This window comes from Myotis daubentonii, chromosome 6 (genome assembly GCF_963259705.1).
Source record: "Myotis daubentonii chromosome 6, mMyoDau2.1, whole genome shotgun sequence".
NCBI classification, from domain to species: Eukaryota; Metazoa; Chordata; class Mammalia; order Chiroptera; family Vespertilionidae; genus Myotis; species Myotis daubentonii.
Window position 1 is genome coordinate 47,867,371 of NC_081845.1, and position 21,402 is coordinate 47,888,772.

The 21,402-nt window shown below is 34.3% G+C and overlaps 1 protein-coding gene across 4 annotated transcripts in view; it reads right to left on the bottom strand.

Annotated features, from left to right (window-relative positions):
* Positions 1 to 1,175: 1,175 nt before the first annotated feature.
* FUT9 (fucosyltransferase 9) overlaps positions 1,176 to 21,402 on the bottom strand; it is a 171,551-nt gene continuing 151,324 nt past the window's right edge. For 3 of the 4 annotated variants that reach the window (XM_059700901.1, XM_059700902.1, XM_059700903.1), the window contains 2 exons: positions 17,683 to 18,027; positions 1,176 to 14,234 (listed from right to left, as the gene is read on the bottom strand). In XM_059700901.1, coding sequence (XP_059556884.1) covers positions 13,147 to 14,226 — 1,080 coding nt within the window. In that variant the 5' untranslated portion in view covers positions 14,227 to 14,234; positions 17,683 to 18,027 and the 3' untranslated portion in view covers positions 1,176 to 13,146. The remainder of the gene's footprint in view (positions 14,235 to 17,682; positions 18,028 to 21,402) is intronic. The other variant, XM_059700904.1, reaches the window with a different exon arrangement.

Here is a 21,402-nt window from a genome sequence, read left to right on the forward strand (position 1 = left end):
AAGACTTTGTTCATATCCTCATTGAAAGGTCTACTCACATAGCCTCTCATCTTGCCTAACTGAATCCTTTCTTCAAGAACTATTTCAGAACTTACTTCTTCCATGAAAATACAGATCATCTTACCTGCTGTCTTGACCTTTGAACCCTTTGAAATGTATTTGACATTCGGAATATATTTTGTATTATAATGGATGTGACTCTTGAATATAGTCTTAAGGATGCCAAAAGTTCACTGGGCAAAGAAACAGCTGGGTTCTGGATGGATGTGGGAGCTATCACAGAAGTGCAAATGTCATGAAGTATTATAAGGGAACAAACAAGACCTTAGAAATATTGGTATAAGCCAACTTTAAGAAATGTATATGACTTGCTACTAAATGAGGAAATAACCTTTACAAAGTTTTTGCTTTAGTCCAGGTAAAAAATGGTGGAAGCCTCATTGATAAAAGAGGCAATGACAGTAGGCTGGAAGAAAGGGGACATATTTAAGAGATATTTCATGGTCAAGTGGATGTGCAGAAAAGGAAGAGAAATAATCAAGAATGATTTCTAAACTTTTAGGCAACATAATTTGTAACAGGTAAGTAAATAAAAAAATAGAGGAGAATATGGTGCTGAAAACCCCTCACAGTGGGCTATCCAAGTCAAGGAGTCTACACCAAGTTAGTTGACAGTAAGTACCTGGAAATTCAAGGCTTGTGGTTGTAGAGGGAAGTCCATAATAGATACATACACAATGGGACCCTAGCCTGTTGGAAATTCTTGAGTCTATAGCCCTGAATAAAAACAATTAGGAGAGTAGTAGAGTAGTAAATTGAGGATGCACCATGAGGCATCTTTTAAGCTATATCAAGGCTGAATGAAGAGAGTTGGATAGATTCTCCTATTCCTACCTGCCACAAATACAAATTGAAATTATTAATAGATCTAAGCAGGTCCAAGTCCATTACAATAATGCAAGATTAAGAAAACAAACTATATAGGGTAGTTTATATATGTGTACTGCTATCTTTTAATTTGCTATTTGTACTAAATGTGTAATATATAAAATATAATCATTTGTTTTTTAAATTTTAATTTAGTATATATAGGGAATCTAGATTTTCATGTAACTGAAAATGAATCTTCTTGAGTGAATGATTTTTAATGTAAGCATTATAAATAACCAGCACTATTTTGCACATTGAAATTGAATTCTTTTATTTTAAATATTCACATTACAGGAATTCATTAGGCCTGAACAGAACATCATTATTTATACATTCAAGGAATAATTCCAGTGGTAAATCACTGAAGTACTTACACTAAATATAGGAAATATGATTGGAAAGATTTCTTCTTACACATATAGGCTCAAGTCCTTTATACATTTATTTCTGCCTTGGGATCTTAGCACAGATGCTGAAATCACCATTAATTATTGAACAAAAATTTCACAAAATTATAACTATAACAATCATACCATATATTTACTTATAGGCCCAGAAAGACATCAATGGACAGGAACCTACATTTTGATATTTTTAAGGGAAGAAAATTTCAAATAACATCAGCAGTATAATTTGTGGAAAACACGTTATCCAAATAGCTGAATTTATAGATTCCCTATGGCATTTTGCCTTTCATGGCTTATTAAAATATTGGCTAGCTGCCATGATGTTTTATGTTATTTACAGGTTGAATCTATGAAGGGACAACAATATGATAGAAAATTAAGAGCCAAGATCAGTTTTGCTATATGTCACACATGTACATCGTGTTGCTGATGTGGGCTGATTACTCATCATTTGGATTAATGCTTTACTCCTGGATGGAAGGAAATTCTTTTGCATGATTTTCACTTGGACTAGTAGCTAGAGTCAACTTTTATTATCATTATATTAACTTCACTGAAGCTGTTAAAATTGAACTCGAATGAACCAAACTTCTGTAAATAAATAAATAAATGTATAAATAGGATCCCGACTGCTTTAATAACATAGCAATAAAATTACCTTCCGGCAGTGTAAATGTTTATATTGGTGTTTTAAGTCACCAAGTGTTATGCTCTAGCCATAACATAACATGATGAACGACTTATTTCATTGGGGTGGTGGTCATTGGTTCATAATATTATCCGTTTGGAATTAAGCCCTTTCAAAAACACCAGTATATTTTCTGAAAAAGAAAACAAAACAAACACCAAAAGGAAACACCACTGAATAATTCTTATTTCTAAAGACTACTGCAAATTATTAGCATGTAGAGGCTTGGTCTCTGCAGCCAAAATTCCTATTTTCTATTCAAAAAAATTTTTCTTAACTACCTAAGTTACCGAGAAAAAGATTGAGTTTACCTTTCCCCCCCTGTACCAGTTACACTGATTGGCTGTCCACAGGACCTAGATGTTCTGCATTATTATTCAAATTAGTGTTGTGCAGACCTGACCTCCAGTTATCCCCACCCTGGCAGTAGTACTGATTTTGGCAGTGTAAAAAACAAACAAACAACAACAACAAAAACCCATACCATTTTTGATTGTAGAAAAAGCTGCCAGAATATTGTGTTCATAGTTTTGAACTATTAACATGATTTTTCCCACATCTTCATGCTTATTATAGTAAGTTGCTATACAGTGAATTATATCATTTGCCAATAAATGATTTTATTTGTTATATTTTATTGCCAACTAGAAACTCCAAGAAGGAAATTTGAGGGAGGGGCAAATTTACCACAATATGCTGCGACATTAGAAAAAAAGCAAAGCAGCTTTGTCTATTGGCTCATTAGCACTAAGAATAACATTTTCGCTTTACTAAAGTTTACAAAGGATTTTAGAAAGGACATGAATCATGCACATGGATTGAGACATGCCTGCGTGTCAGTTGGCAGTGTAAATTCCCCCAAAGTTGCATGATTCGCCAACAGCATGCATTTCCCCCCCCCAATATAGCACAACCTAAATATCATAAAATTTCTAACACATTTTATTTCAAACATGCACTGGCTACTAAAATAAGATTTAAAGAAAAGCTGATGTTTGATATAAAATAATCATGTTTTTTTTTTTCAAGTGTGGAAAAATACTCTACAAAAAAATAAGTAGAAAAGTGATTTCTGATCAATGGGTGATTTTATCTATAAAAATCCAGATGATCAATTAGTGTGCTTACAACAACCTCATGGGTTTGAATCACAGTAATAACACATACAGAACATTAATAGCATTAAACAACTGTTAGCACAATGCAATTAAATCCTTATCAGAAATAACAAGAACCTATAAACTGTACATTTGGCATTTAGGTTTCAGGGTGTTTTAAAGATTCTGATTAAATATAACAATACAGTAGTGCAAAATCACATTACATTAATGAAACATACAATTACCACCCAAATAGTTTATGGATTACTGACCCTTACATTCACAGATTGGCTAGAATTGGCACATTTTGTTTCATCATAATAGTTTTGAGCTTCCTAATTTAAGTACATTATTTTATTCAGTCATACTTAAACCACATAAAAAGGTATAGGCATATGTGTGTCTGTATGGGTGTTCTTGAAGAAGAAATGAGATAAGAGGAAACATGTAAAGTACCCATTCTTCATTTGCAAAAACTCCATTGCAGTTTTCTTCTTTAGCAGCTCTTCAATTAGAGCTCCTAAAGAAATTGTGTAATAACTTCTTTCTCTCCCTTCTTACAGCTTTCACAGCAGTGACATAGCCACATAGAAGAGAGAAGGAAGAAATGAAAAGAAAAATTCTAGAATATATGGCAGCCATGCTTGGTGCCAGGCTAATTAAACCAGAATATCTAACTAATCAATCAAAATTTATTAAGAGCTTCTTGGGGGATTTTAACGTGAAGTTCACCACATCCCACTGACATGAAAAATCGGTAGCTCAGAAAAGCTAGTGAATTATATAATAGATTGTGCAAACTAGAACGTGGGTTCTGATCTTCAGTTTACTGTTCCCTTTCTTGTTTCTCGTCACCACTTTTCTCCCTCCTGCCTCTTTGTGTACTTGAATCTACCTCCAGAGGTCCTCAAACTTTTTAAACAAGGGGCCAGTTCACTGTCCCTCAGATCGTTGGAGGGCCGGACTATAGTTTAAAAAAAAAAAACTATGAACAAATTCCTATGCACACAGCGGCGGCAAAAACACCCGGCGGGTCGGATAAATGTTTTCGGCGGGCCGCATGTGGCCCATGGGCCGTAGTTTGAAGACCCCTGCTTTAGACTTTTAGCTTTTCCCTTCTTCCCTTTAAAACCTCTATGATACATATGTGTTCTGCAGTTTCAGAATAAACCCTATTATTCCAATGAAGATGATTAAGCTCAATAATTTCATCCAAATATTTTTGACCACTTGCATTTTCTCCAGCAAACATTCCTGCTTACCTTTGTCTTAGACATGATTTATAAAAATGTCATTTTATATTGTCACAATTACTTCACTAACCCTGATTCTTACCAAACCCAAACTTTTAAACAAAAGAAAATGAGGAAGAAAAAAAACCCAGATGAATATAAATATTATTTTTGAAGGTTGACATCATGCTGATAGCTCTAGAGATTTACATTTTTATTTAAGAGTGAAAAATATACCATTATTTTCACTACTTTTTTCCTATCTCCAATTACAATGCCTCATAGCCTGTCAATCTTTAAGGTGAGAGCTCTCATTGCTTTGAATGTAGAACATCTATATGCTGAAAGGTTTTTCTTTTTGTTAGTAAACCTCTGGTTTCAATTATGGTAGTCTTTGTCCTTTGATTCATTATTTTAAAGTAACATATAAAATATTTGAGATAGGTCATCTGTGTTCTAAGAAAGTGAACTGCTCTTAGTTTTACATAGACAACTAGATATGCTTGGTTTGTTCAAGGGCTCTTAAAAAGAAAACCAGTATGTGAAAGGCCTGATCTAATTACAGTCTCTGGAGGCACATATCCTGCCCTAGATGGTAGTGAACTCTGCTCTGGCAATCTCGCCTTAGATGAGGATGACATCTTCAGGATTGTCTCACCCAAGGGACTGAAGATAGCTAATGAAGCTCAACAGAAATCTGGGGATGCGCTCTGATGGCTGGCACATATTTCTTGCATAAGGAGTAGTACTAGGTTGTTCATTTACTTTGGGTACCATTTATGCCGAGCCTGCTTTTCTATCTCTTACACCCTCATTAATGAAAATGAAATGCAGCCATGTGTCTAAAGAATCACTGTAGTTAACATACCTTTTTGTAGAAGTCACTCTTAAAAATTTTCAGAGAAACCTTTCATTTGTTTTTCACAATGAAAGTTCAGCAAGATCTAATTTAACATACTTTACATATATATTAGTACAACTACTTTCAACAATCTGGTTGCCAGAGGACTCAGAAAAATAATTCAAATTTTGAAGTTTTCTAATGTTGTATCTGAAATAAACATTCCTAATATTCTTTAAAGCAAGACAAGTAAGAGCTAACTTAAAAAACACTATTTTGAATAACATTGATTTTTGCACACATGAATAGAAAACATTTTTTAAGCTTGCCTTTTTTTTGTTTTATTACAGTACCATTTAGAACTTGTGCACATGAATAGTTGAGATTATTCATGTCAAAATTCTATTTATTATGAAATTAACAATTAGAATAGTCTTAATCACAGTCTGGCTAAGTTTATTTCTGCACCACTAAGCTAATATATTTGTTTATTGAATTTATACACTATTATTTAAAAAGTAACTTTTAGCCCTAACCGGTTTGGCTTAGTGGATGGAGCATCAGCCTGCGGACTGAAGGGTCCCAGGTTCGATTCCGGTCAAGGGCATGTACCTTGGTTGTGGCCACATCCCCAGTCGGGGGCGTGTGGGAGGCAGCTGATCGATGTCTCTCTCATCGATGTTTCTAACTCTCTGTCCCTCTCCTTTCCTCTCTGTAAAAAATCAATAAAATAAATTTTAAAAAAGTAACTTTTAGCATTATTTTACATTTAGGAAAAGTAGATGGAGACTTGATTCTGTATTCTAATTTATATAGTTCATTAGTCTGGGGTTAACTAGTGGACCAGTTGAAGTGATGGATTAAGTTATTGAACATTTCTAGACCTCTTTCCTTAATAGATAATGATTTCTGAGAATCTTCCTGCTATTGAATTCTGTGACTTGAGCTATACTACCGATCATACCCTAAATTGACTGTTAGTTTACTGATTGCTCATAACAGTGAGGAAAAATTAGGTCTGCTTGGGTTCCAATTATTTTAAGAAATGGTGTATTTGCTTAATAATGTTTATGCACAACCACTCACTGCCCGCTCCCACACCCCTTCCATTACTTAGTAATTACAAAAGGTGTAAATGCACACACTTCTGCACTATTTTTGTTTCTCTTCTCCTGAAGATTATTCCTTTGGCTTATTTAAATTTGCAATGATACTTATAAGCTCTCTGCTTAACAATTTCAGAGTCTTAGAACTGAAATTTTGGAACTAGATTTGGATTCCTCACAATGACTTTTATTATAGTAAACGATACTAATTAAACATGTTATCTAGTCACTTACGTGTCATTTCATCTGTTCTCTCTCTCTCTCTCTCTCTCTCTCTCTCTCTCTCTCTCTCTCTCACACACACACACACACACACACACACACACACACAAACACATCAAGAAGATGCTACCTCCACAATTTAGATGCAAAATCTGAGGCTAAAAGAAGTCAAGTAACTGACTCACAGTTAATGAGTGGCAGAGTTTGGATTCAATCCTAAGTTTATTGTCATAAAAAATCTGGGTGCTATATCATGTTGCTATATCCCAATTGCAAATTACTTTTCCATCCATCAAGCCAGGACTCTGGGACATGGTAAAGAGGTCTCAAACACACACAGAGGAGAAGCAGATCACAGAGCATAGAAGTCTATGGCTGTAAAAGATTCTGGTAAATGGATAGTACAGTCTTTTATGTTATAAAATACAAACATAAAGTTGGAGCCTAAAAGACAATGATATGTATTCTTTCATGTTATATAATCTTTTCTGTTCCTAATAATTTCTCCAGATCAAAAGTTACGCAAGTCTTCTATGCAGACTGGTGATTCCCGGAGGCAGTCTCACATTCATATCACCTGTGGAGCTTTTACAACTGCTCACCACTGCAGCTTATCTCAAACCACTTGGATCAGATCTTTAGAGGTGGGGTTTGGACAGCAACAGTTTTAAATTCTCTCTAGTTGATTCAGATGTTCATCTAAGCTTGAGATGTACTGCTACATATACACCACTCAGATTTAAAAGAGCTGGAGACTATAAATAACCTGGTCCACATAAGAGATTATCAGTATGATGCTTGGACATGTAATTATTAGGTGTTGAGAATGTCTAGGCTCTTGAAGTAGGGAAATATTTAGTGACATATTCAGAAATAGTACACATGAACCAAAGAAAGGCCATAGCTCATATCAATTGAGAATAGAATACTTTCCATTTAATTGGTAGCTAAGATGCAACCTCAAGGTTGACAGCACATCAGACCTATCTGGGGAGATTTTTAAAATATAGATTCCAACTCAGATCTCAGACCCAGAGAATTAGAAGCTGTGTGCTATTAACACTCTTTCAAGTGATTCTTGTGCAGCTGATATAGAAAGTCCCAAAGACATATGTGTGTTTGAGAACTGCTGGCTTAGGATAGGTCATAAACTATAGGATGGGGCAAAAAAACACTTAGGAAATGCATTAAAACATGTTTTGTATTTTTAAAAATTATTTGAATATATTCCAATTACATGAACAGGGCCCATAAATCAGAATTGTGCATAAGCACCTCTGGTGATTCTAGGAACCAGGTTTTTCTGGAACACTAACAAAAGGCAGCTGATGTTGGGAGTTTCTTTTAAAAAAATATTTTCAAACTAAGTCAAATGGGTAAATATGTATTAATCACAAGTTTAAAAATAACTAAGTTATCTAGATGCATTTCATTAGGTTTAAATTATGTTGCTTATTTTATTGTCATCTGGGGTTTGACTTTACTGGCTTCCAGACATTTTTGTATCAATAAAAATTTTTAGATTATTATAATAAAAATGTGGATGGTAGAGAAAAATCTAAAATATTTTAAACAATGCCAAATATACAGTTGGTTTTCTGTAGACAATTAAGGTCTCAGTGAGTAGTGTGTATATGAATTGTAAAGGACTTAGGTAGAGAAATAAGGGGAAGAAGGTGTTAAAGGAGGAAGATTAGCTAATTGATCACTTGCTATGGTCCAAGCACTGGACTAGGTTCTTTCCACATAGTAATTTACCTAATCAGTTTCATGCTTTAAATATCTATTCAGAGAGATAAAAGGAAAATCAGCTTGGAGTAGTTATGTCCAAAAATTATTTTGAGATGGTCATTGAGATTTTACTTGCAAATATATGAATATATTAGTTTAGATTTTAGATGAGAGAAGTAGTGTAGTGTAGACGGAGCCTTAAGAACAGCAAAGTCCAGAGAGGTTCATTGGCTTTCTCAAAATTACAATATCTTGAACCAATAACCCAGCCTAGCATTATTCATATATCTAGATAGCAAGCTATCATTTATGTTCTGTTAACTGCTCTACATATTGCTTATGAATATGGATGCATTCAATATGAATTACTGAGAGGGAGAGCACTTCGGATAGTAGTGGAGCTTACTCATTTGCAAAATGCTACAAAATCTCTAGATGAGAGATATAAAGAAACACACACACACACACACACACACACAAAAGTCTTAACCAATGTTTACAATACAAAGGAGTGCAGTTAGGGAGAAAATAAACTATTTTCTGGTATAGCGCTTGTAATAGATAATGTGCCCTTCACAGTGCTTGCACTTTAAGTTCACCTTAAATACTAATTGTCTTTCCTATTAGAAACAGTTGGTATGTTGACATTTGAATAGAGTGTTTACATGTTGCAAATCCTTGAGTCTTGGCATGCTGCAAGACTGGGAGGGCAAAAAAATGCCTTCCTTTGCATCCAGCAGCACATTGACTGATGAAAAATGTAAAATATCATCTCTACCTGACACCAATAAGCTGGAACTGTTATCACATTAAAAATACTGTTCATAAATACGATGTTTTTATTCATTCAACAGTATTTGTTGAGATCCTCCTCTATGTTAGACACTGTCTTATCCTTTAGATTCTGAAGTTTATTATATTTAGCAGCTTGATTATAATTAATTTGTTAAGAAGTTTAAACGATATAGTGTCCAAGGGAATTCAAAGATATATTTAAGCACAAAGTCATAATGTAAGAATTTAAACTTGTTTTAGTAATTTCAGAGTTTTAATTTTGTCTTAATTTATACAAAGACATTTTCTAGGTGATTATCTTAAGACTCATGGAATCTAACTTGAAAATAGGCTAAGCAAAAAAGATTTCAATAATATTGTTTCTTATTCTTTCCATATTTAACTTCCAATTTGAGGCAAAACTTTAAAGGCTCAGCAAATAGTTCCTAAATAGTCTGTCACTTTAAACCTCAAATACTCTGAGCTTTCTAAGCCCTCATAATAGAAAACATTTTGGGACATTCTAGGACTATCAGGATTTATTCGGTAAATATATAAAAAATGTAAGCTGATATTGATTTTCCACTAAGATGATTTTTACCAGTTTCTACTTCATATTTTCAAATTTATGGCTGACATAAAATATGATGGCCATGTCTTTTTTTTTTCAGAGTGTAATATTGCTCGATATAGAGATTTCATTATATAGTCTTACTAATAAGGCCTATAAAAATTAATATATGCTTTTACTAGTTGGGCCTACAATAATTAATATTTAAATAATCATAACATTGAATGTAATAGATTTTTGATATTTTGAAATACAACTTTTTAAATGGTAGATTCTTCTTTTATGTCCACAATTTATTCCCTGGCATAACTGCTTTTATAATCAGCAGCAGCAAGCCAATTCTATCAAATCCATATCATTTACCATGAGATATCCTTAAAAAGAATTTTGCTGTCTACAGGATTTACTGAAACAGTGGCTGAGGACCATATATCATCTTAAGGATTGCATTTCACTTAAAATGTAATGACAGCCCATGTCTTTTTGCTGAAGCTCAACTCCTAAAATATTTAAACCAGAAGGAATGCTAACAAGCTCAATGTTTTATTTACTAGACTTTTTCAAAAGTCAAAGTACTTGCACATAGAGTGTATCATTCTAAAGGCCCTGATAATACCATCTAGACATTCACATTTTTTAGGAATTGAGACATACTTCTATGATAAAGTGAAAATAATATGAAAATGAGCATAGGATTAAGAAATACAGGCCCTTAAATTCTAACCATGGCTATGTCACTATCTGTGGTGTGTGTGTGCATTTTTAAATAATATATTTTTATTGAAGGGAGAGGGAGAGAGATAGAAACATCAATGATGAGAAAGAATCATCGATCAGCTGCCTCTCGTATGCCCCACACTGGGACCGGGAATCGAGCCCACAACCCGAGCATATGCCCCAACATCAGGAATAGAACCATGACCTCCTGGCTCATAGGTCGAAGCTCAACCACTGAGCCACACCTGCTGGGCATGTGTGTGCATATGTCTTGAATAAATATTATCTCTGAGTCTAGTTAACATATAAGTAGAATAAAGGGATTACTTTGTAAACATTGCTATAATTCCTTCCAGCCCTAAAACTCACAGATCAATGGATCCAGAACTGAAGGGTCAATTGACTCATTTATTTTGGCACTTCAAATTCAGAAAACTTGTTCTCACACTTGGTAATGGGTTTTCAAAATAGAGGTGTTCTAGTTTATCAATTAGTATTATTGCCTTGGCTTGGGTCATATTATCAGCATGTGATTAGAGTCACAATCTAAGAATGAACCCAAATTCATAGTTGACAATATAGGAAATGTGCTCAGGTTTCTCAGTTTATTCAAGTCATGGGCCTCTACCACAGCAAATGTGGCTTGTCATGATTTTTCAGCTTTTGAAGAAAGTAGGTACCTTCTAAACTTGCTTGTAATAAATCCTATTTCTCTCCCTATACTTTTCATAGGTCAAAAAGATAACAAAGTCAATGTAAATGAATGAACATGACTGTTTTAACATGCCAAAATAAAAGCGGGTGGAAATCTTTCCTTATTTAGGAGGGCAGACATACAGACACACTATTTCTTGAGCCAGTGTGGTTAGAAGAGCTTCTGTGGAGGAAATCTCCATTGGGTCACACGAGGAAACACACTTGCAGCTCAGAAACAACTGGGGAAATTCGCTTTCCTATTTTCATGAAATCAGCAGTGATCCACGTAAACACCGTTGAGAATCTGAGGAAGGTTTTCTGTCTCTCTCCACTTAATTATAAGCTACTTCAAGACAGTGATAGTTCCTTGTTCATCTTTATCCTGCTGCGGCATTGCCAGACACAGCATGCCTATTCAATCGTGGGTAAAGACATTATTCTGAGGATCAAACAATCCTCCATCAACCCAGGACTCTTCCCCTGCTCAAATTCTTCTAGTGCTCTAGAGAGCTCGTTCCCTCCCACGGCAGTCCTATTAGGAACAGTTGGCGCCTCCTTCTTACTGAATTGAAATTGGCCTCTTTCCCTTGAATCTGATGTAGAAGATTGTGGATTTGAGTTGTACAGTACTGGTGCTGCATGTAATAGGACTATTAGAATTAGTCACACATAGACTCAAATAGGTCTCATCAGAACATTCTAATTCTTTTGAGTTTTTGCCATGAATGGAATAAAGTTCTTTGGGGAACTACTTCTCTTGAAGATTCCTTAGCATCCCAACTTTTCTCACCTGCTGTTCTATGCTTATATCTGGCCCTTAACCTAAGGGAGGAGAAATGCTGTACAGCAACTAAGTTCACAAGTGAATTCTCCAAAAACTTAGTGTAATGACAAACTCATTTTGGTTTGGTAAAGCCCCAAGGGCCTTACCATGTGCTGTAGTATAAACAATTACTAAAGAGACATGTACAACATCATCACCAGTGAGTACCTCTAGGCTAAACTGTCACGTCCTTGAAACTAATAAAATTTTCCCATGATGTTCAATGCCTTTATTTATCCATTCAACAAATATGCATTGAGATCTTATAAAACCTCACTTTATTATGTTTCACATCTTATATTTAACTCCTTGATGTTAATTTTATTTAAGTTCTTTTAGATAATAGGACAAAAGTTTTGCAAATGTTATGTTTATTTATTTGTCTATATGCTAAAATAAACTTTTAAATAGTGGTTTAGAGAAAAATATTTTAAGTTGGTATGTTATTAAAATTGTATACTTATGTGCCATTTATAAACGTGATGCAATCTATACATATCCTTTTGTTATATGAAGAAATTATAATAATGTGTTATCAGGATAGAAAAGAGAACTGTCTTAGATTTTCTTAAGTATTATTAGGATTATTTCCTAGATACTAAAAATCCCCCAAAATACATATTTAAAAATACTTCAATAATTTAACTTAAAATCATGAGAATAGTAGCTGCATTTGCAAATCAGCTTAATGAAAGTATATGGGAAACCTAATAGTTTTCTGAATAGAACAGTTCTGCTTCACTATGTTTCTTCTTCACTACATGAATATTTCTGCCTTCACAAACATGTAAACAGGTAAAAATAGATCAAATAGAGACAGTTACACACTTTGTTCAACTCAGAAGTCAGAGAGGTTAGAATTCAATTACAAATACTTTTCATTTGTTACATTATGCAAACTTGGAACTAGAGATTATAATATTTAGTGAAAATATTTCATGTTTTAAGATGTACATTTTCATTTCCCAAATAGATTAAACAGATGATCAATATACAAACAGTAATTGTACCACAAACTTACATTACAGACAACTACAAAAAATGTGAAAAAACAATGTTTATAAATGATAGTGAAGAATAAATTATTTTTCAATGCCCATAATTAGGTATATACAGGATAATTTAAATCCAAATGGAGTGATTGCTAATGCTGAACTCTTAAAAATCTTCATCAAAATATACGTTACCCGAGAGTGATCAAAATAAATTTTGAAAGAAAAGCAGAATGTCTCATCTCTCTTTTCATTCTCTAAACTTGTATGATATTTCATTGAAAGACTTTGCCAGGTGTGCAAATGTTGGAAAACTCTAATGCCAAAACCATTTCTCTAAATTACCAACAGACTTATATTCTTGATGCCTTTTCACATGATCACAAGCCAAGCATGCGTGTGATTCCCAAAACCGTGGAAGATTTACTGTGAAATCTTTCCTCCAGTTAAAGTAACTAAGGTACAACTTATTGTTTTTGTCAACTTCCTTCAGATACTTTGCTAGCTCACTTGGAGAGTTATAATCTTCCACATGAATGAATGAGTCTGCTGGAATATAATTTTCATAGTTTTCCCTAGATGGCCCCAGGACAATAGGTACGGAGCCAGCCAGAAGAGCATTGTAGAGCTTTTCTGTGATGTAATCTTTGTGGATTGAGTTTTCGAAGGAAAGGTAAAATTTACAAGTAGATATGGTAGGAATCAAATTTTTATTATTCACATACTCTCCAAATGCTTGCCCATACGTATGGATTTCAATGCTTTTGCTTAGCTCGTTGTAATACTTGACCCTGGCGTGCTCAGGGTTCCAGTTACTTACAACCCAGCACACTAACTTCTCTTTGCTTGGCACTTCAAACACGAAGGGGTTTGTGCTCACCGTCAATACGCCATAAGGCACTTGGATGTCTGAGTCTCGGCGATAAGTCAGAGTGAGATTGAATAGGTGCTCAATGCCATTCTTCTGGGGCGTGTGAGTTGGTGATTCCAAATTCATCCAAATCCATTTCTGGAAGGGTGGCCTGGCCTGCTGAGGTAAATTCGTCAGATCCCAGCTGATGTCTCGGTGATGGATCAGAACCGCGTGAGATTTGTTGTAGAGAGAACGGTCTGTTGTGAGGTGGCATCCTTGGATGTTGAACATTGCTTGGCAGGAGGTAAGGTCAAAGGTCTGCCCAAACGGCCACACCCAAATCAGAATGGTAGTTTCATTAACAGAATCGCTTTTGGTGGTGAAGAAATTTTTCATTTTCAGCACTGAGCTGGTTGACTCCATTGGACTGAAGACCCAGCTGTTGGTGGGCTTGATGTAAATGAGGAGACACGCCATAAAGAAGCCCAGAATAAAGCAGACAATTAAAAATGGGCGGAGAATTCCTTTGGATGTTGATGTCATAATTTTTTCTATGAAACAGAAAGAGAAAGAGGAGTAGGTAGGGGTAGGGATGAAGAATTAATCATAAATATAACTTGACATAGACATGTTGTAAATCCTAAAATACATTTAATCACAGAATCAACTGAATTTTCCTTTTTAGTGTTATCAAACCACTGAAAGGAAGTTTCCCCTAAGTGTTACAAACGAGTCAGAATTTGGTAAACATGTACCAGCTATCTTCAAGCCAGTTACAGTTTATTTTCTCAATGTCACCCTTACCTGCTATATTTTTATTTGCTTGCTGAACACTGCAAGACAGACTGTCATTACGAAAGCTTTGGCTTAAAGTTTTAATATTTTGAAACTAGACCAGACTTGTGAAAATTTCCCAGTTGATATAATCATTCATTTGCTAGGGTACTTTTTGAGATTGCAATGTAACTTTGCAGTTCAGATGAAACTCGGTAAAAAATAAAAAACAACATTTAAAAGGAAAAAGTTCTGTTTTTGTATTTTTTGGTATAAGTTTATATTCACTGTTAAAAATGGCAACTCTTAATCTGATATCTGTTTTTGTTTGTTTTTATTTTGTTTTTTTAGTAAGTGCACTAATGCAAACATTGAATAAACAAAAACCCCTTATTATTTAATTTAAAAATTTTTTTTCTTACCCTTTTTATGGTTTGCATTTAATAATTTCTTACTATACCCAATATCTACTAGGATGTGATAATCAAATGCCCTGTTGGCATTAGAACAACATTCCCACTTATGTGGTATGGGCCATTCAAAATAGTTTTTTGTAGCATTAAAATGATATTAGTATTATGGAGGGGCCTAAACAAAATAAGCCAGTCAGTGAAAGACAAGTATCACATGATATCACTTATATGTGGAATCTAATGAACAAAATAAATTGATGAACAAAAAAGACCCAGAGATATTGATGCAAGCAACAGACTGATGTATTTCAGAGGGAAGATGGGGGCACGAAAGGAGATTAACCAATGAACTTATATGCATATATGCATAGCCTATGGACAGACAATAGTGCAGGGAAGGCATGGAGAGGCTACGGGAGGAGAGTGAAGGAGGTCAGTGGGGGTGGGGGGAGGGACATCTGTAATACTTTCAAAAATAAAAATAAATTTTAAAATGATATTAATATTACAAAAATAACAATAAATGAATCATCAAAAGGGAAGAATTAAATTTCATGGAGAACAGTATTGATCTTATGAATTTTAGCAGATTGCAGTTAAAAAGATGAATCAAGGCTTTTAATTTTTTAAATAGAATTATGGTCAAGGTTTTTCCTCTTTGCCATTGATGGCTCTTTATGAATATAAACACAAAGATAAAATATGTTTACAAAACTGTCCCTGAAACTCATTATTCTTCTCAACAAAATGATATGGCCTTTCAATTTCAAATTCTTTAAAATATTTCAAAATCTTGATCAAAACTAGTGTAGAAACATTAGATGTTTAAAGAAAAAGGGAGGAATTGTTCTTAATTAAATACTTAAATTTATGTGAACATTTCAAAAAAATTCTATATTTTATTATATAGTTTTCTTAAAGCCTATGATATTTTCTACATGGCAAAGCTTGATTTTGTGAGTCAAAAAATTCTGGACATTTTATCCTAGACACACCACTAGAGAAGAATTATTGGAATCAGAGACTGAGACATACTGTCAGAATTAGCCTCAGACCTATGAAGTCATTAACAAAGGAAAAGAGTATATTCTAAACATGTCAGGAACTATTAATTAACCACTGAGTGATAGAGAAAATCAGAATGAATATGAAGGAAATCTCAACTCTTTAGGACTAAATGACATTGATGGTACTACTTGTCAAGTTTTGTAATATGTAGTTAAAACAGTACTTATAAGGAAATGTATAGATTTGCACAGTTTTCAGGAAATTAATTAACAAATTGGTCACCCAACAAGCTGTACTCAACAATGGTACAAAGAAATAAGAAATAAAGGATTAAGGTTTTGGATAGAAATCATTGAAATTGAGAGCAGAGATTTGAGAGAATTGATATCACATATAACTGTGTGAGATGATGAATGTTAACTAAACTTATTGTGGTAATAATTTCACAATATATACATATTTTAAGTTATTTGTTGTATGACTTAAACTAATACTATTTTATATGTCAATTATAATTTCATAAAACTGGAAAAATATTAAGGTAAACTTTAGGTAAGTGTAATAATCAAGAAGAGAAAAATCAAATTAAATATCTAAAAAGAGTAAGTAATATTGGTTTATCATAAGAAAACTAAAAATGACTATTTGAAGTAATTTTATGCTAATAAATTTGAAAAACTGATGAAATAAATGGTTGTTTCTGCACAAATAGAAAAAATGCCAATTCTAATCAGAAACTATGATTAAACAAATAACAATTAAAGAAATGGTATTCATAAATGCTAACTAAAAACAAATACTAGAGCTAGATAGTTTTGCCAGAGTGATATCAACAATTCAATGAGTAAAGAACACTGCTCTCACTTAAAAAAAAATTATTCTACAAAACAGAAAAATAAAGAAGCTTAATTCATTATATGAAGCCAATTATTATCTTGTTGACAAAAGAAGATATGAAAAGCTAAAAAAAGTTGTATTTCACTTATGAACACAGTTGCAAAAATACAAAAATGTAGCAATAAAACATATTGAAAGCATATCATGATGCAATTCATGAACAGGTTTATGGCAATTTAGTTACATTTGACACTACTGGGATCTACAGACTGAGAAAATTTATTAGGAGGATCCCCTTTTTAATGGAGTGATATTAACCTTTGGTATACATGATCTGATTAAGCACTGCAGTGTTGTTATTGTTTTTCTCTATGTGACCAATGTTTAAAGATTTTTAGAAGTGCCCTCATTGAAAATTTCCATAAGTCCTTTTTGAGTTGAAATGCAATGGCAGAAACTATCTAAATAGATGATGTCAATTTAAAATAATCAGGTTAAACTTTAATAGCCACCAGCCACTGTTTAATAAATGTTCATTCTCTGCTAGGCCTGTGCCGAGCACTTTGCACACATCATTTCTTTTAATTCTCATAGATCCTTTATCGTGGAAATCTTTTATCACCTCTTCTTTACAGCAGAGGAAATTGAGTGTCAGAGATATATTACTAGCTTAAGCATTGAGTTATGCTCTCTCTTGCTTTCTTTAAACAAATAATGCGAGCACCAATAATCCATTGAGGTACATTAGCACCTCAAATTTTATTGTCTTGACATTCCTGGTCTGTACCATTTTCTCTATAATAAAGGATGACTCTTTACCCATGAGTTAAATTTAGATCAATTTCCCTAAATAAGAAAAATACGTTACATTTATATGGTGCTTATTAGTGCCAAACTTTGATCTGAGCACTTACATTAATATATATACATTAACATCTATACATATATATGTGAGCACATAAATTACCTTATTATATTCCAGTTTTATTGATGAAGAGTCTGGGGCCCAGAATGGTTAAGAAACTTGCCCAGGTTCACACAGTTAGTAAACGGCAGAGCACATTCAAACGCAGGCCATCTGGCTCCAGAGTCTGGGCATTTGATAACTATACTTTATATTACTGATTCCTTGGGTTGCAGCCAGAGAATGCAATCATCCTGGAGATACCAGAATGGAAGCTTCGTGAGGGTCTTTGTTTCTTCACTGTTGTATCTTCATCACCCGAAAATAGCAGGTGCTTAATAAATGCTGTATATGTTACCTGAATGACTGATGAATCCCCAACTATGTGCAAGGTAAAATGCTTGGTAGCTAGAAAAACCAAAATGAACCAAGTATGAATGAATGAATATATACGTAGTTGATTTCTCGATACATTTAACGTATATTTCTCAACAGAAAATTACCATTAAAATTGACATGCAGGTATTCCTATCACTAGATGAGCAAAATCTCCCAGTTTTGCCTCTGTCATGTCTCAAAGTTGGCATCAATCTAGCACATTTTAGTCCCCCCCCCCTTTTTTTTTGCCAAATGAGAAGGAACTAATCACCAGGCAGAAACAATGTTCTGCCCGTTGTGTGCCTTTCAGTTTCCCCTGCTTCCTGGACATTTTGTCTTACTTAGGGTTATTCTTGTTAACTCTGGGCCCACCCTCTCCCCTCACCTTTTAACTGCTGTCAGGGTTAAGTGCCAAACAGGAGGAGCAGTTACTCATTAACCCCTGCTTTGTACAGAAAACTATCAGAAAAGTTGGCCTCTTGGAGCTAAATTACAAGAACCTTTTCATCTATTCCTAATAATTGGATACTCAACATGCCTTCAACTGTTTATCAATAGAACCTATTTTTGAAGCATCTGGAGCTGTGTCAGGATAGAGCTCATCAGAGACAGTAAGTGTATAGCATAAAGCAAACTGCAATAGCAAATCATATAATTAAACTTTTTCAATTATTTTAATAGTTTCAAATACTAGGAAAAATGTAATTTAAAGATGTTAGCATTAAAAAATAACAGAATCTTTAGTAAAAGTACTACTTTATAAAACTTGGTATGCATATGATTCTGTTTTCCATTAAAACACAAACTTCAGTCATACCTTACAATTGCTCTACTGAGTAATAAAGAATGGAAAACAGTTTGTAATAAAAAAGGGTTCAACTTGTGCTTCTCAAGCCATAAATATACTTAAAGGTATTAGGGAGAGAATTATGAAACCAAGGAGAACAGGGGCTTCTTCAAGAAATGGTAATTCTACTTTAAGTTTTTGTTGTTGTTATATTGTGTATGTATATTTTAAATTAAATGAGGTGTCACCTCACACATGTCAGAATGGTTATCATTAATAATCAACAAATGACAAATGCTGGCAAGGATGTGGAGAAAAGGGAACCCTAGTACACTGCTGGTGGGAATGCAGACTGGTGCAGCCACTGTGGAAAACAGTATGGAGTTTCATCAAAAAATTAAAAATGGAACTCCCATTTGACCCAGTAATCTCACTTCTAGGAATGTATCCCAAGAAATCAGAAACACCAATCAGAAAGGATATATGCAACCCTGTGTTCATAGCAGCACCATTTACAATAGCTAAGATCTGGAAACAGCCCAAGTGACCATCAGTAGATGAGAGGATAAAAAAACTGTGGTACATTTACATAATGGAATACTATGCAGCTATAAAAAAAAAGTATCTCTTACCCTTTGATACAGCATGGAGGGATGAGGAGAGTATTATGCTAGGTGAAATAAGTCAGTTAGAGGAAGACAAGTATCACATGATCTCACTCATATGTAGAATCCATTGAACAAAATAAAATGATGAACAAAATAGATCCAGAAACACAGAAGCATGGAACAGATTGACGAATTTCAGAGGGAAAGTGGGGGGAAGGGTGGATGGGTGGGTGGGGAGAGATTAACCAAAGTACTTATATGAAAATATGCATAGCCTATGCACACAGACAAAAGTGTGGTAAAGTCCGAGGGGCATGTAGGGTGGAGGGGGTCAATGGTAAAAAAGGGACAGCTGTAATACTTTCAACAATAAATATAAATTAATAAAAATAAATTAATTAAAAATAGAGTACACTACTGTAGGACAGAATCTAATACTTGCCTTAAACTGTAAGCTAGAATAGGACAGTGGGCTTGTAACTTGCCACCTAGGACTTTATAGGTTGTACCCACCACCTACTTCTTCAACCCACCTGTCTGTCTCACACTAGCAGGCATGTGGGGGTGGAAGAGATTTTCCCTATACTCTCAGGAGTTCTTGTGTCAATGTGTTTGGCAATCATAGTGAGGTACCTATGTTCTCTACTGGTGGTTTGGGTACACAAACTATTCTTTGATAAGGTGAGACATTTTATCCATGGTAAAAATGTGTAAGATCATAGACCATTTGAACAGAACTTTGGATCCACTTGTGGATCTTTCGATAAACTCAGACCAACCGCAAAGACCAGAAATGAATCATTGACAAATTAGTAGGTGGACTAAAGTTATAAATAGTTTAAAAATACCACATAGAGTCACATTGTGACTTCTCCCTGTTAAATAAAATGAAATTTGTAAAGTGCTTCTGATAGTGCCACACAGAATGCATTCTGTGTTTGTGATTATGTTATTATTCCCTGTTAATTGGACAAGAATCAGAGCTCTCAGCTGAAACTCTTGAAATAATAGATCCCGTTTGATTTCTATGCAAATTATCACCACTTCTAACAATGCACAATCACTTCTACATTTAAAACATAACTCATTATCAATAATCTCTGGATAAAATATATAATACAAAATTCTGATGAATATAAGGATCAGCGTCTTTCAGCTGTTTATGGAATCAGTCTTTTTGTAAAAGGTTACTCTATAAGCAAATTGTACTTAAAGGATTCTATAGCAGATATTTGCTGATTTTTACTACCTGGCAATTACTGTCTCTTTTTCTGATAATAGCACCCCACTTTCCTACTGGAACACTACCTCTCCTCTCCTGTGTGCAATCTTTGGGGCTAAGAGAATGCTGTCTCCCCCTTTCCCAAGCAGTGCTGAGCAGGGAGTCAGGTCATTCAAACTCTCTCCCTGGGACTTTGAATTTGGAATTGAAGGGCTCCCAGGGGGAAAAATTGGGCCGAATTAATCACAATGGGATTCTCTGAGAAGGCAACTTAGTGAACTCTGCTACCTGGGTCCAAGGAGCTTCCAGGGTCCTGCCTTCAGTTATTGGTTTTTCAGGTATTTTTTCAGCTCCAAGAGCTACTCCAAGAGGCTTGCAATTATTTCCATTTTGTTTACATTAGTTATAATTGTTTTTAGTGCTTGAAACAAACACATAAAATTCCTTAATTAAGCAAAATAATCATAATGTTAATAAAAAACCCGAAACTCCCCTCTTGTTTCACTTTCTGCAGGATGTGAAATGTATAATTGAATACTTCAAAATATACCCATGAGTATTTGGATTAAAAATAAACTATATATAAATTCTCAAAACATCAAACAACTCTCTTCACTTTATGTTAAGTCATGGACTCCATCCAGAGTTTACATATTGGGTGGTAGGTGGTGTCTAACTGAACAGCTAGTACTCTATTTAGGCAGGCTCAGAGACCAATCTGTTCCCCATGTCATCATTATAGTGTTTAGTATCATGATATCAGTATGGGATTCTGCTTTATTTATTTG